At 42.4% G+C, this 15,161-nt stretch overlaps 1 protein-coding gene across 2 annotated transcripts in view; it reads right to left on the bottom strand.

The window, feature by feature from the left end:
* Positions 1-15,161, bottom strand: part of PIK3CA (phosphatidylinositol-4,5-bisphosphate 3-kinase catalytic subunit alpha) — a 372,723-nt gene that overhangs the window by 209,242 nt on the left and 148,320 nt on the right. For both annotated transcript variants that reach the window (XM_069213071.1, XM_069213070.1), the window contains exons 7-8: positions 5,131-5,283; positions 4,848-4,982 (exon numbers count right to left, since the gene is read on the bottom strand). In XM_069213071.1, coding sequence (XP_069069172.1) covers positions 4,848-4,982; positions 5,131-5,283 — 288 coding nt within the window. The remainder of the gene's footprint in view (positions 1-4,847; positions 4,983-5,130; positions 5,284-15,161) is intronic.

Raw genomic sequence — 15,161 nt, 5'->3', positions numbered from 1 at the left:
AACCTACACAAAAGGTCATTGAGGAAATGGTTTAGTTCTGCATGCATAAAGTGGTGTCATTTTCTTTTCTAGGATTTTGCTGAGAATAGGGGGTTATGTACAAGATTTTGACTTTTGACTAGCTAGCACACTGAGGTTCTGCAATTATCTCCGAAGTGGGTAAAAATAAATTGCATCTTTTAAAGGGAAGGTATGATTTCTGAAAGAATGGAAGATGTTTATATTATTTATTGTATCCAGTGCAAGAGTAGAAATTACTTAACTAACTCCAGTTCTCCAACATTATATCTCTTGTACATTGACATGCCTGAATCAAATTAGCAAGCAGTACACATTATAATACATACCAAAATTGGGAATCAGGCTCACCTTTAATGAAATACGTTTCTTAGGACTGCCTGTCCCCCTGCAGGCTGAGAGCCAACGAGCTATCCGGTTTGGAAAGGGCATGACCCCTTCATGGTTGACAAAATGACAAACAGCTGATCTGATATGCGTACATCCTTTGTCTTGCCTTTGTACAATCTGAGCTATATACATAAGTCCAAAGATTGGAACAATCTTTCTGCTGTTGTAGAGGGGTTTGGAAAGAAAGATCTAAGAATGGCATGTTCATTTAGGTGAAAATCAGAAGGAATCTTAGGCATGAATTTATGGTCGTTTCTGAGGATTACCTGGTTATTCATGAACCAGAAAAAAAAGGTTCCACGATGAAGAATGTTTGAATCCCTTCCAACCTCTTAGCAGACGTTAGGGCTAGGATGAGTGCTGTCTTCCATGAGACAAATTTTAAGTCTGTTTTATGTATTGGCTCAAATAGGGAGGTCACATCAACTGACTTGACGATGTGGATGTTGAAGAGGTGGAAATGCTCTGATGAGCCCCTTTATAAGCGGTTTCATGATTCTTTGGGAAAACAGAGCAGATGTTGCTGTTTCCATCTCCTAAATCTAAAGACTGCAGTAAGATGAATCCTGAAAATTTGAGTTCACTCTTGGTTAAATTCTACATACACAGAAGGATTTGATGATGGTTTTATTTGAAATGGATGATCATTATTCCTGCATCAGACACATAAGCAGTTCCACTTGGCATAGTTAGTCTGGTTAGTCATTGCAGATCGAGCCAGTGCCAGAATATCTTTACTTTTCTTCTAGCATATCGAAATGGCCAGAGGTCGGGTATCATGTTGTTAAATTCAGCGACTTATGATTGTGGTGTAGAGTCTCTCTATGGTGTCTGGAAAGTGTTTTGCGATGCACATTCAGAGGAATGGATGGACGTGTTGGTAACTGCATTAGCTCACTGTCCCAATATTGGAGTGTCCATATCGGAGCAATGAGGATCAAAATGCAATCATCAATCTTCACTTTCCTCAACACCCTGGGATTAGGGGAAAAGGGGAAAGGCAAGGCAAAGATCTTGGGCCAACCGATTGAAAGAACATTGCCCATCATCCCTAGATGACAAAACCTGCTTGTCAGGTGTGGTCATTTTCTGTTGCTCACAGAAGCAAACAGACAGATCATTGCATGACCTCACTGACAGAAGATTTAATTCACTTGCTTTTGGTTTTTTGGGCTAGATCCCACTCATCACAATTTGAAAGATGGTTCCACCTCATAGTTCTGGCAACCTGGTAGGTGTTCGACTGCGATGCCTATCAAGTGAGAAATGGTCAAATTTCCACAGTAGCAGAGCCTCTTCTGAGAGTGATCAGGACTGTCCCCCTCCTTGCTTGGTTAAGTAAAACATGGACGGTTGTATTGTCTCCTCTACTAAAACCGACTGACCTGTTAGTCTGGGAAGGAATGCTTGCAGGCCTAGACATATGGCATGGAGCTCCAAAAGATTGATGTGAAGTGTCTTTTCTGCATCTGAAAATAGGCCTCTGCTTGAAAGCTCCTGCATGTGGACTCCCTTTGCGTCTATGGATGCCTCTGATTTACGTATCAGCCTGCTTGGCACCGGTAGAAATCAAAGTCCTGGATTCAAAATTGTTAGAAGCACCCACCCTTGCAATGCCGGCTTCAGCCTCCTTGTGACTTGTACTTTATCTTGCCAAGACCATTCACCTTTTTCAATTGTAGGACTAGTTCCTGTTAAAAATGCCTCATGCGAGGTCTGCAAAAATAGATCAGGACTATACATGAAAACTTTAGACTCAATAAGGTTTTGTTGTTTCACGTTACCAAATGTTTTGTAGACAGATTTCATGCCAGTCTTCAACTTTTTTTGCTCTTTCTTATGATGGTAAAGCCTTTCTCAGTTCTGTGTCAATTAATGCACCCAATAACTGGATCTTTGTTTGGGTTTTCAATGATGATTTTTCAATATTCAAGTCGAGACCTTGTTTTTTTTGTTGTTTTTAACAGGTTGATGCAGGCCGTTGTGGATATTCTTGCCACTTACTTTGATGATGCTTTGGCGAACACCTGATGACCTTCACATTTGAGGAAGGTAGCTACTGGATCAAGAAATGTTCAAATATTTGAGGAGAGAATTTGAGTCTGAAAGGGAGCACCTTGAACTGATTGTCCTGCTACCAAAAATCAGAGATCTTATCTGTGTTTTTGATTAATAGGTATGTGGAAGTACACATCCTGAAGATCTGAGGCAGTCATAAAGTCTCCTTACATCAAGAGTAACTTCTGTAGGGTAACCATCCGGAAACACTGCTTTCTAAAACTATTTATTCAGCTGTCTGACATCAAGGATTGGTTTCCAGGGACCTGTTTTGTTCTTGATCAGGAAACACCTGGTGTAAAAACCTTGATTTCTTCAAGACTTGGGGACAGTGTCTATAGTTACCTTGTTTAGAAACAAGGGAACTTCTCCATTTACAGGAGCTTCAAAGAGATGTTCTTTCTTGGGTGGCATTACAGAATGTCTCTGTATGAGCTCCAATGTTTGACCTGAAAGAATGATCTGCCTCACCCATATGAGCCTGCAACTCCCAACACTGCCAACTGTAAAGCAGAACATTTGGAAGGGGAGGGGGGTTTAGAGGTTCAAGCTCTCTTTCGATTGTCATTGGTACGTGATTGACAGCCACCCCTTTTTCTTCTCAATGATCTTCCATAGGATTGTCTTTAACTGCAGTTGTAGAAGTATAATTCACATATCCAGACCGTCTGAGAACAATACGAACAATGAGTCCAATACTCACTGAATCCTCCCCTTTGAAATGTTGTGATCTTCTTGAACCATGAAAATTAGAAGACCCTTATCTATTTCAGTACTGCAGAAGACGCATAGAATTGGCCATATCTGTTTTAAGACCTTGAAGGGCCTTACACAAGTTTGCTAAACAGAGCAAGGCCATCAAATGGCTAACCTTTTCTTCTTAAGGCAGTTCTTCCTTCAATATGCTGAAAACCTGAATTTGAGACATCCACTACGCCACCAATAGCTAAAGAAGTGAATTCTCCCTCCTAGGGATAGCTTGCACTGTTTCCCTTTTATCATCTGGAATGAGGCCAATTAAAGGTGCAATATCATGCCCACACCTGGCGATCATAGCACCCTAAAATTGCCGAAACATTGGCAGATTTGACAGAGGTCGCTGCCATAGATGAGATCAGTTTAACCAAATTATTTATATGCCTACTATCTGTCTGGAGGATGCGAGGATGGTGTAGTCAGATTTTTGTTTATTCTTTGAGCCTCTGATGAGATAACGGAATCCGGTGTAGTATGCCCGCTGAAGCGGTCTCTGGAGTTTATACTTATTTTCCAGAAGAGGTATCACCACTGGAACCATGGCTGGGGTTTTCACAAGACTTCTGACAACACAAAATGCAAAATTATTATTGCCCTATGTTCCTGGACTAGCTAATATTGTAGAGGATGTTGTTATTCCAACGGATGATATTCCTTTTCCACAGGACTTAACAGTTGCTTATGGAAAGAGCCGCAAAAATGTTTTATTTAACAATGAAGCCTGTTGATCAACAACATTTTCTGTACGACTTTGAGGAAAAAATAGTGTGGTGACTCTGGTACTGACATTGGTGCAGAGGCACTAGATTGAAATCCAGCTGTATGACCACCAGTTGTGCTTTTTGTTCTTGTAGCAAGTCATAGGACTGGACTCTCTTTATGTCGGTTCTTTGGTAGAGATCAGTGTCTGGAACAGATCGTTCAACACCAGTGGAGTTGGTTCCAAAAGCAGCACAGATAAATCTACATAGACCTTATGGCCAGGGAAGAAGTCAGTGTTGGAGTTGATAAGGGCCTGACAGCCAGTCCAGGTGTGGAAGATAGCACCAGGGGGTAGGCACAAAGGCATAGGTCCACCTGGAAACCCCTATGGCTATGGGGGGGGGGGGGGGCTCACTTGCTGCTGTGCTTGGTGTCAAAGCACAACAGACATACCTCAAGTGGGGTCCATGACCAACATCTACTTCCTGCAGACTCAGCATGGCTTAACTCGGTCTATTTCAGTGGGGACACCATTTCCTAGCACACAATGAAAACTTTTAGCAGTCGTCAGAAGAGAGTGGAGTTTCGGATCCGCACTGAAGGATGCTGAAATAAAGGAACTGAGGTCAGTGTACAGGGGTGTACACGCTTATCTGTGACTCCACTCGGTCACTTCTGGGATGATACGTACTCACCACAAAGCCACACAGCACCACGTACCAGTGAGAGTATTGGTAAATAACTCTTCAAATCCAGTCTGGTATCTGGGCAGATTCTGAAGGTGGGGAATCTGCTGTTTGTAAATTGTAATTCTGATGAATACTAACAGATGGCACGCTACAAAAATATTTAAAAACATGATAAAGAGCAAAGCATTTCAAGTGGCATGACTGAAAACACAAAGTGAATACTCATTTACTTACCAGCCCTACATGAGCGTAATTGATGCCAGGTTCTCTTGACATTGTCCAATTTGCATAGTCTTCAATCACCGTCATATCTGGGAATTTGACTGGACTGCTAAAATAATCAAATTCCAACTCTAAACAAGGTGTTTCCTGAAAAGATGCACAATAATCATAAAAATGATGTAGATGGAAATGTTTCAAAATATAATTTATAAAAACACAATGAACGTCATTTTTGCACATCCTTCAACAATGCTTATCAGTGATTTGCAGCAGTCTTATCAAAACCAGATTTTACCTTATTAGGATTTGAGCCACTGACTCCAATAGGATTTAACAAATCTTCCATTCCATGAGGTACAGGCCACAGATTCAAAGCCATTTTCCCAGAAACCAATGTGTTTGTGTAATCAAAGAGATTTATGTTTCCCCAAGAGAGCGGACAGTGCTCCTTAAAAAGAATAAATTAAAGTGCTTTAGTCTACGTATACAATAGCACATCTCAGGTCACTACGATTCTATTAAGCATAAAGAACAACAGTTTTACTTGTAATGAAAGATACTAGTCTTCAATTAGAGAACAGGCTTTTAGACATTTATCTGTAGCACAGAGGTAAATGGTATTTTCAATCATCATTAAACAAAATTGCACACCCCAACCCCAGTGTACTCATAAGAAAAAGGTACTTACCTATGGTAGCTATTTTTCTGGTAGATACTCCAACTGCAGCTTCATCACCTTCTTACTATCCTAGGTGCAGGACAGTATGGAGAAGAATCTGCATTAGCTCTTCCACACCAGCATGTACCTTTGGCTTGGTTTCAGCATCGGTTACTGTCAAGAAATGATGCCACTGGAACCATTTAGTATCTCTTTGGGATCCGCTGGGTGTCCGTTTTATCTGAGCCCTTGGAGGCAGAGACAAGATCAGCTGTAATTCAACAGTCTATATACAGCCCAACAATCTATTGAATAACCTTATTATTCAGATGACTATGCCCATTCCTCATCCACCGAAGTGGACAGGACCAGTGAAGAATGTGCAGGTGGATTAAGTATCCACCAGAAAGATTGTAACCAAAGCAAAAGTAACGTTCTCTTCTGGTGGATATTTCTACCAGCAGATTCCTCACATTTTGAATAGATATCCCAGCAATAACCCTGCCAGGAGTTGGTACTGAAGAAATGTTCACTTCAGAGTCTTGGAGTACAGAATGTGTGACATGGCTATCCCTTCTCACCTGCAAGTTCATGTAAATGCTTGGTGAGTGTGTGCAGTGGAGCCCATGTTGCCTCAAAGTAAATTTCCATGAATTGTAGCCCCTTTGCGAATGCTGAAGATGCAGTCACTAGTCGAATGACCTTAAATTCCTCTGGGGATCCCCTTTTGGAAAAGGCATTCAATATTTTAATGCAACGTACAATCAGGACAAGGTACTTTTCTGCCCTGCTTTGCCACTTCTTGTTGCCAGCACATCTGACAAAAAGTTGGTCACAGACCAAAAACCCTCAGGCCGGTCTACATAACAGCTAATCGACATAAGGTCCATCCTACGTAGCCTCTCCCCCTCCTCTCAAACGGGTGGAGGGAAAATCACGGAAACTGAAAAGGACCCCCTCATATGAAACAGCGTCCTGAACTGACATCTTGATCTTCTCCCATTGGAAGCATCGAGCATCTAGGATAAGATTCAAACCTACATCCTCCATATGAACAAGGAGGTACCGAGAGTAACTTCATTGCTCAAATTCCTGCTCTGGTACCAACTTCACGGCTCCTTTCTTTGTAGGGGTACCAACCTCCTGCTCAAGGATGTGAGTGTAGTCCTCCAGGTGGGAGGAGGCAACCGGGGCCTAGATGAGCAGGTTTTCTGGAAGAGGATAGTATTTTTCTACAATTTATAAGACACTGTAGTGCATTGTTATGACCTGCCGGGCGTGTAGATAATCCAAAATCCCTCCCACCCTCACAGGCTGCACGTGGTTCCTGAAGGGAAAACTAAAGCAGTTTCCCAGGTGGTGCCAGGTAGAAGCAAAAGGGCTGCTGGGCCTGTCTGCCCTTGGATTTGCTAAGGCTTCTGCACTGTTGAAGAAACTGGTACAGCTTCTGGATGAGACGAGAGGATTGATGATGGTGAAATGAAAGATTCCAACCTCCAAGAATGAGCCAATCACCCTGTTTTACATCTCTTAGGGCAGATTCAGCCTTTCACCAAAGAAATGAGACCCATAAAAGGACATCCCATTAAGGTACCCTGAACATTCCCCAAAAATCCTAATGAATGCAGACAGACAAGTTACGGTAGACCCCTATGGCCTTTATCAATTAAACTATGGCATCTGGATCCTCTCCAAGGATCCGATTTGCCATGCCTTGTCTGCTTGCCCCTACAAAGTTAACTTACAGGTGGTCCAGGCGGCTCAACACCATCAACTGTGCCATATTGCACAATGCATTGATGTATCTTACCATGAAGAAGGTGGCATTCATTGATACAAGTGCTAGGCTTTCTGCAGAGAATGCTTTCTTACCCGTTGCCTCCAGCTTCTTGGATTCCCTGTCAGAACATTGGTTTTACAAAGAACAATACAAAGCCTGTATGAGCAGGCTTTATGTGGAAGAGTGAGTGGACAGGAAGGAATAGTTTAACCAGTACTCCAGTTCTCTCATAGGGGAATTTCCATTATAGTTATAAGCACTGTATAGTCCCACCCACGTGGGGACCCCTGAACACTTCTTCACAAGATATCCTCTTAAGTGAAAATGTTCTCCTTTCTTCCGTAAGGCCTGCAGAGTCACTTAGATAAAGTCATTATGCAGTCTATAGGAGCAGGCTACAATGACCCAACTTTTAATCTTTAATTAAAAAAAGACCAGGAGACTACATGTGTATATCATGTGATGGTGTTTTTGTAGAGAAACAGCATAAATGTCTTTCACAAACCCTTTTCTGAGGTAGCAGAGATGAAGTAAGCCAGGACAGTGTAGCCCCATTGGCTGCTATTATTTAAGTGAAAATAGATACTATGCCTTGAAGAAGCCACAGACCACCAGTATCCCATCATGCAGAGCAGGTGACAGTTGCTTCAGTTTTTGTAAGGCAACATGTGCTTAATACTTCAGAGAACGGATACATTTTTTGTCCTACCCACCGGGGAGGAGGGAGAGTTGCTTATGACTATAAATAAAATCCCCCAGCGAGAGAACTGGAGTTGCAGGTAAGAAACTATTCCTTCTCTTGTATGAGATTTCCATTTATAGTCATAAGCACTGAATAGAGTAGCAAGCCCATCCCTGCTGACGGCGAGGACGAAAAACAAAGCAATTTCTAGGAAACAGATTTCTGAGGCAGAGGGTCCCAAACTTTTGACTTCTGTGAACCCCCACTTTATCAATACTGGGACCCAGGGACCCCTACTGAATAACTACTGGAATCCAGGGACCACTCCTCCACCCCCACCAATGAGTCATTACTGAAAGCTGGGCCCCGAATCTGTTAATGTTATTAAATTTTCTAAGCAGTCACGGACCCCCTGAGGAGGCTTTGCGGACACCCAGTGGTCCCTGAACCACAGGTTGGGAACCACTAGTCTAAGGGATGCCTGTCCTTCTTGAGCGTCTGCTTTAGCATCTGAATCTAAGCAGTAATGTCTGGTAAATGTGTGGACAGATCTTCAGGTGGCTGCTTTGCAAATCTCTGGGATAGTATCTTTATACACTCCAGTGCATTGTTATGGCTGGCAGGTCTGTAAATTAAACAAAATCCTGTGCAAACATTGTGCTTATGACAAGAATAGAAATTCCCCTATGAGAGAACTTTGTGTCCCATCCTAGAGCAGAAAGCAATTAGGCTATTCCAAGCTGCTGCGAAAGTGGGCTTGTCCCAGGCCACCTTGACGGTCTCCATAACTGCCTTATCCAGGAGGAGCCGAGGCTTAGATTCTGTTAAGACATCTGACTTGGCCACCACCACTATAAGAGGCACATATCCAGTACCTCTGTAGCCTTCCTGACAACAGCAGTAAACAAAGTCATGTCTGCACGCAGAAGTCCTGAGAAGCATTCCATCTCTCCGGAGAGGCGTTGAAGTCAATAGCTCTTTGATGAGTCATGTAGTCACTGTATCTACAGGACAAAGTAAACAGGCTGTCTCACTGTGGTTATCACCATCATGTGGAAGCACCAATGACATCTGAATGCGAGTTGGAGTCTGAACCAAAGAGGACGTCTAACTTCTACGAGTATTTCTCCCTGGGAAAGAACCTGGGCTGACTGACATCTTTGTACAAGTCTTCCTCCATTAATCTTTGGGCTTGATTCCAAGAGTTTATCAGGATGGCCTTAGTGTAGGGCCTAGAAGCCTGAAGGTAGAGACATAAATCTCTGCTAGCGTAAGCCTTGAGGTGCTGGTGCGGTTGGGCCTGGGGCACGCCCAGAGGTTCACATTAGGTTGCCTGTCACCAGGGAAATACCCACTGGTGGTGTGTCAGGCAGTGGTTCCATCAAATTCAGGAAAGTGATACACTGTAGAATAGCACCGTTATTACTTGAGTATTAGTCTGAACTTTAGAGGGAGGACGTCTGGCATTAAGGCTGGAACCAGAGTCAAAGCCAGCTATTCAAACTGTGTGATGACCACCAACTCAGGCTCAGATGAAGCCTCCGATAATGTTGGGGAGCCTCGAGAGACCTTCCAATGGAGTGAGTATGGCATGTAGATGTGAAGGCATCTCTTCTTGTGCTTCTTTGTCCTGTCCTCGAAAAGGGCAACAAATGCAACTTTCATTTGGAATGTGACCAGCAGAGAGTACGACACACATCATCTTCATGCACCATAAACAACCCCGATGGCTTTTGAATGCATGAAGCTGCACAACCCAGAGACAGCCTTGGCACCCAGCATCACAACCAGACCTCATGGGGGTCCAATATGGATGTTTGCTTGTTACACCCGTTACAGGAGAGACAAAATGTAAACCCATTTTTTTTCCCCCCAGACGTTACATTTCGTAGTGATGCAAAAATATTTTTCAAGCATCTCTATTGATCTATATTACAGTAAGATCTGATAAACGTGATACAAGTGGTTTGTTAGTGTGCTATAAATCGAACATGTTACTACTTTATCTTCTACTCATGATACATTTTCATTTTTTTCTTCTATTTTGACTTCTTACTTATTTCTTCTTTGTTTCCATCCATGTTGTAAATACATTCAGTTGGGGTGGTAGGTGGTATTGGGCCAATGGGTTATATCAGTGTTCTGGTTAATGCCTTCCAAATCTCAGTTGTTTTTTAATTTCTCATTTGTTCTCATTATTTTCATTCAAACTTCTTCTCTAAGCGCATATTCATTTGTATCTTTGATCCAGTAATCTATTCTAGGTGCATTCAAACTAAACCATTTTATTGAAATCCTCTTTTTAGCCAAAAAAGCATGAACTATTTTAATTTCTATGTTACTTCAGACGTTGTACGGATTGTATTAATACCCAGACACACCTGCAGTCTTCCTTTCTATTATTGTGAGCTGAGCATGTAATGCATATAGATCCGAGACCAGACGCAAATCGTACACTAGATGAAAAAAGGTGGCACCCAGCTCTTCACATTTCGGGCAAAGTGTGTTGTTCATGGAATCCAAACTGCAAATATATAGGCTGTGTATCAAGTGGAATTGTACAAGCCGGACTGAAGGATTACTTTTAGCACGCTGAATGACTAATGTATGGGAGTGTCCAATCTAATTGTCAGGCACATACCTCTGCCCTGGTCAGCTATACAAAAAAATATGTAATAGATATTTGAAATTTACATAAAAAATATCAGAGAGCAGCTTCAGATCTGCATCAAATGGTAAGTAAAAAAAAGGGAGAAGATGGCAGGGCACCAGGTGGGTGCTATACGGTTTTAGCGACATCAAAGCTGGGCAGTAACTGATGTGGAGAATAAGGCCTGTACCACCTACTGGTGAAGAGCTGTTGCAGAATTTTCTCCATCCAATCTGGGGATACTCAAAAGGTGAGAATCCTACAGGTACAGGTGCCCATCAGAAAAGGGTTTCCATACACAGACTGCACAAATATCAAAACTTATTTTGTCTACAGTATATCTTCAAGTACCAGGATCTTTGGACTATTAAACGAGCTGTCTATACATTTCATTCAACAAGCTGTCGTGAGAAAAAGATGAAATTAAACCCACTGCTGTGGAATTGTTGATCAGACACTTTTCCCCCTGAAGCTCTTCAAGTTTTCATACTTTCTTGTGGTGTGCAAACAACCAAGGAGTACACTTCATGGCCAATCCTGGGAAGGTGTGTGTTGGAGGGGGGAAAGAGGGGGGAAGGTGTGTGTTGGAGGGGGAAGGAAAGGGGGAAGAAGGGGGGGGGAGGAAGCGGGGGGAATGAGGGCGGGGGAGGAGGGGAGAGGGCGCGACTGAGCGAGGTTATGGGTTGGGAAAACTTAGAGACTCGCAGGGTATCGGGCTGATGCCAACAGCAAAATCTAGTATTCAAGAACCAGCTGCCACTGGTCTGAAGTGCATTTACAGAAAATGGCCTTGTATCTTTGTAGTCATGCAAGAGGAACCAAGCTATTTCTGGGTGTTAAGTCCTAATTAGGGCGAAGCAGTTCCCGGGTTGCTTGTGTTTAGGTTCAGGAAGGATCTAGCCTGCTCCCACTTGAGCTGATTTGCCTAGGGCTGGGCTCAAACTGTGTGCAAAATAACAATGGATTGGAATGCGGCTGGAGTGATTACCAGTGGCTGAGATTAATTCAAGCTTTTCATCCAGTGCTTTTTTGTATGTCACAGCATTATGACCTTTGAAGTCTATTGTTTTGTCCTGGGTACCAGAGGGAGCAGTTCCAGTCCTTCAGCGTTCCTTTCTGGTCACAGACAGGAGGTTCAGTTCTCTTCTGATCTTCTACAGGTCAAATAATTATTCTGAGCCCGTGCTTTGGGAACCAATTTTAAGCCTGGTACCTCGTTGTGGGGTGGGCCGGAGGCAGACTCGTGGGCACTCCCTAATCAATGTAGTAAATGTTCCCAGGTACAACCTAAAGGTTCAAATGCATCAAGAACATCTTGATGCTGAAGGAACTCTTTATTAAAGCATCTCATCCATGTAGTCTCCTGCTCCCTGCAGCAACTCGAATCATAACATTCTAAATTTACATAAACTTACATAATCTTGAGCGTTCCATATTGTGTAATTCAATCCCTTACCCTAGGATACATTACTATTCAATGTGCCCTTCAACCATACCCACCTTTCAGCAATTCCTGCTTGCCCTACTGCAAACAATGCTGTAATGCCCCTCAACTCTCAAAATTCAAGATGGAAATCTCTTCTCCCCTTGGGTGGAGCCCGCGTACCCACCCAGAGGTGTGGTCAGAGCAGTGAATAGTCCTTTACCCTGGGTCACTTAAAACCTGTTCTGAGTTAGCTTTAACCCCAATGGGTTTGCTACCAGCCTGACTAGGGGGACATGGGTTCGGATCAACATAGGTGTTACTTGGCATTCACTTGTAACAGGGCAGGACCCTTTGAGTTAACCAAGTTCATTAAGTTCTTGGGCACATCCAAACTGATCTTCCTGGCAGGGGGAGAAAAATCCTTCCTTATCCCAGCCATTGTCTCTGCTCTTTGAGCAGTTTTCACAACTCTTTGACAGCTAATCCAGGCCACGTACAGGCTGGCAGTTGCTGGACAGCTAATGCAAATCAGCCTCCATCAGCTTTAGGAAGGCCAAAGATAACTTTCTAAAAGTAATATTTCACATAGATGTAACATAAATCTGACTTCACAATTAAAACTGGATTTTTGTTAAATAGAACAATTAGTCTTAGAATGGTGTCTATACAGGGAGTGCAGAATTATTAGGCAAATGAGTATTTTGACCACATCATCCTCTTTATGCATGTTGTCTTACTCCAAGCTGTATAGGCTCGAAAGCCTACTACCAATTAAGCATATAAGGTGATGTGCATCTCTGTAATGAGAAGGGGTGTGGTCTAATGACATCAACACCCTATATCAGGTGTGCATAATTATTAGGCAACTTCCTTTCCTTTGGCAAAATGGGTCAAAAGAAGGACTTGACAGGCTCAGAAAAGTCAAAAATAGTGAGATATCTTGCAGAGGGATGCAGCACTCTTAAAATTGCAAAGCTTCTGAAGCGTGATCATCGAACAATCAAGCGTTTCATTCAAAATAGTCAACAGGGTCGCAAGAAGCGTGTGGAAAAACCAAGGCGCAAAATAACTGCCCATGAACTGAGAAAAGTCAAGCGTGCAGCTGCCACGATGCCACTTGCCACCAGTTTGGCCATATTTCAGAGCTGCAACATCACTGGAGTGCCCAAAAGCACAAGGTGTGCAATACTCAGAGACATGGCCAAGGTAAGAAAGGCTGAAAGACGACCACCACTGAACAAGACACACAAGCTGAAACGTCAAGACTGGGCCAAGAAATATCTCAAGACTGATTTTTCTAAGGTTTTATGGACTGATGAAATGAGAGTGAGTCTTGATGGGCCAGATGGATGGGCCCGTGGCTGGATTGGTAAAGGGCAGAGAGCTCCAGTCCGACTCAGACGCCAGCAAGGTGGAGGTGGAGTACTGGTTTGGGCTGGTATCATCAAAGATGAGCTTGTGGGGCCTTTTCGGGTTGAGGATGGAGTCAAGCTCAACTCCCAGTCCTACTGGCAGTTCCTGGAAGACACCTTCTTCAAGCAGTGGTACAGGAAGAAGCCTGCATCCTTCAAGAAAAACATGATTTTCATGCAGGGCAATGCTCCATCACACGCGTCCAAGTACTCCACAGCGTGGCTGGCAAGAAAGGGTATAAAAGAAGGAAATCTAATGACATGGCCTCCTTGTTCACCTGATCTGAACCCCATTGAGAACCTGTGGTCCATCATCAAATGTGAGATGTACAAGGAGGGAAAACAGTACACCTCTCTGAACAGTGTCTGGGAGGCTGTGGTTGCTGCTGCACGCAATGTTGATGGTGAACAGATCAAAACACCGACAGAATCCATGGATGGCAGGCTTTTGAGTGTCCTTGCAAAGAAAGGTGGCTATATTGGTCACTGATTTGTTTTTGTTTTGTTTTTGAATGTCAGAAATGTATATTTGTGAATGTTGAGATGTTATATTGGTTTCACTGGTAATAAGAAATAATTGAAATGGGTATATATTTGTTTTTTGTTAAGTTGCCTAATAATTATGCACAGTAATAGTCACCTGCACACACAGATATCCCCCTAACATAGCTAAAACTAAAAACAAACTAAAAACTACTTCCAAAAATATTCAGCTTTGATATTAATGAGTTTTTTGGGTTCATTGAGAACATGGTTGTTGTTCAATAATAAAATTAATCCTCAAAAATACAACTTGCCTAATAATTCTGCACTCCCTGTAGTGGGTACAGGTAAAAAGTTAAGATTATTTAACTAAATATTTTTTAATTTGACTTTGCTTATGTACCAGCTACACAATGATGATGTTTTGGCCAAAACACTGGGGGAACATGCCATTTCTAATGTCACATGTTTTACTCTTAAATATCATGCTCGCTCCCTTGTGGACTGCAAGGTGTGCTTAAGGGTGACTTAAGTAACATTTATAATTAGGTTTTACTACCTGTAAAAAGAGTGATTTTGACAAGTCTGAGCAGAAGTGTTCAAACTACTGCTGTCAGGGTACACAGGGTACGCCTGAAGCGATGTTTTCACTGCCACTGTAGTGGATGGCCCAATAGATGCTACAATTCACAAGCGGTGTTTAACTTTCCAAGTTATGGCTGTATTTCTGCACAATATACTAAGGCCTTATAAGAATGTTAAATGTTTTTAACATGTTTAGGCCAATTTCAACATTTTTTAGGGGCACATCACAAACTTAGCACCAGATACCAGTGTCCCATTGTTAGAGTGCAAGATTGCCATCAAGACGTCCCAAAAAACATGGAAAGCTGGAGTTGAGAACCCAAAAAGGGGTCACTTTGCAAAAGATACCACTGTATAGATTAATCCCACTGACTGCTTTTTGACTCACCATTCTATGTGCCGAGATAAAGACTAAATGTCACTACAAACCTCAAACTATTGCTAAAAAGTGTTAAAAAAATAAATGAATGCAAGTCAGCATTTTCATTCTTCGAGTAAAATAAATAAACTTTAAGGAATAATTTTTGTCAAAGTGAATCTTATCATATGCCACAGCTTGTCAAGCAAAAGGTCAGACAATTAAGAAATGTCACTTCAAGCAATTTTGGTGTATAACAATTTAAACACTGTCTGCGATGTCTAGACTTACT

Source organism: Pleurodeles waltl, chromosome 11 (genome assembly GCF_031143425.1).
Source record: "Pleurodeles waltl isolate 20211129_DDA chromosome 11, aPleWal1.hap1.20221129, whole genome shotgun sequence".
Lineage (NCBI taxonomy): Eukaryota > Metazoa > Chordata > Amphibia > Caudata > Salamandridae > Pleurodeles > Pleurodeles waltl.
The sequence above is the reverse complement of the archived record's forward strand: the minus strand, read 5'-3'. Positions and strand labels throughout refer to the sequence as shown.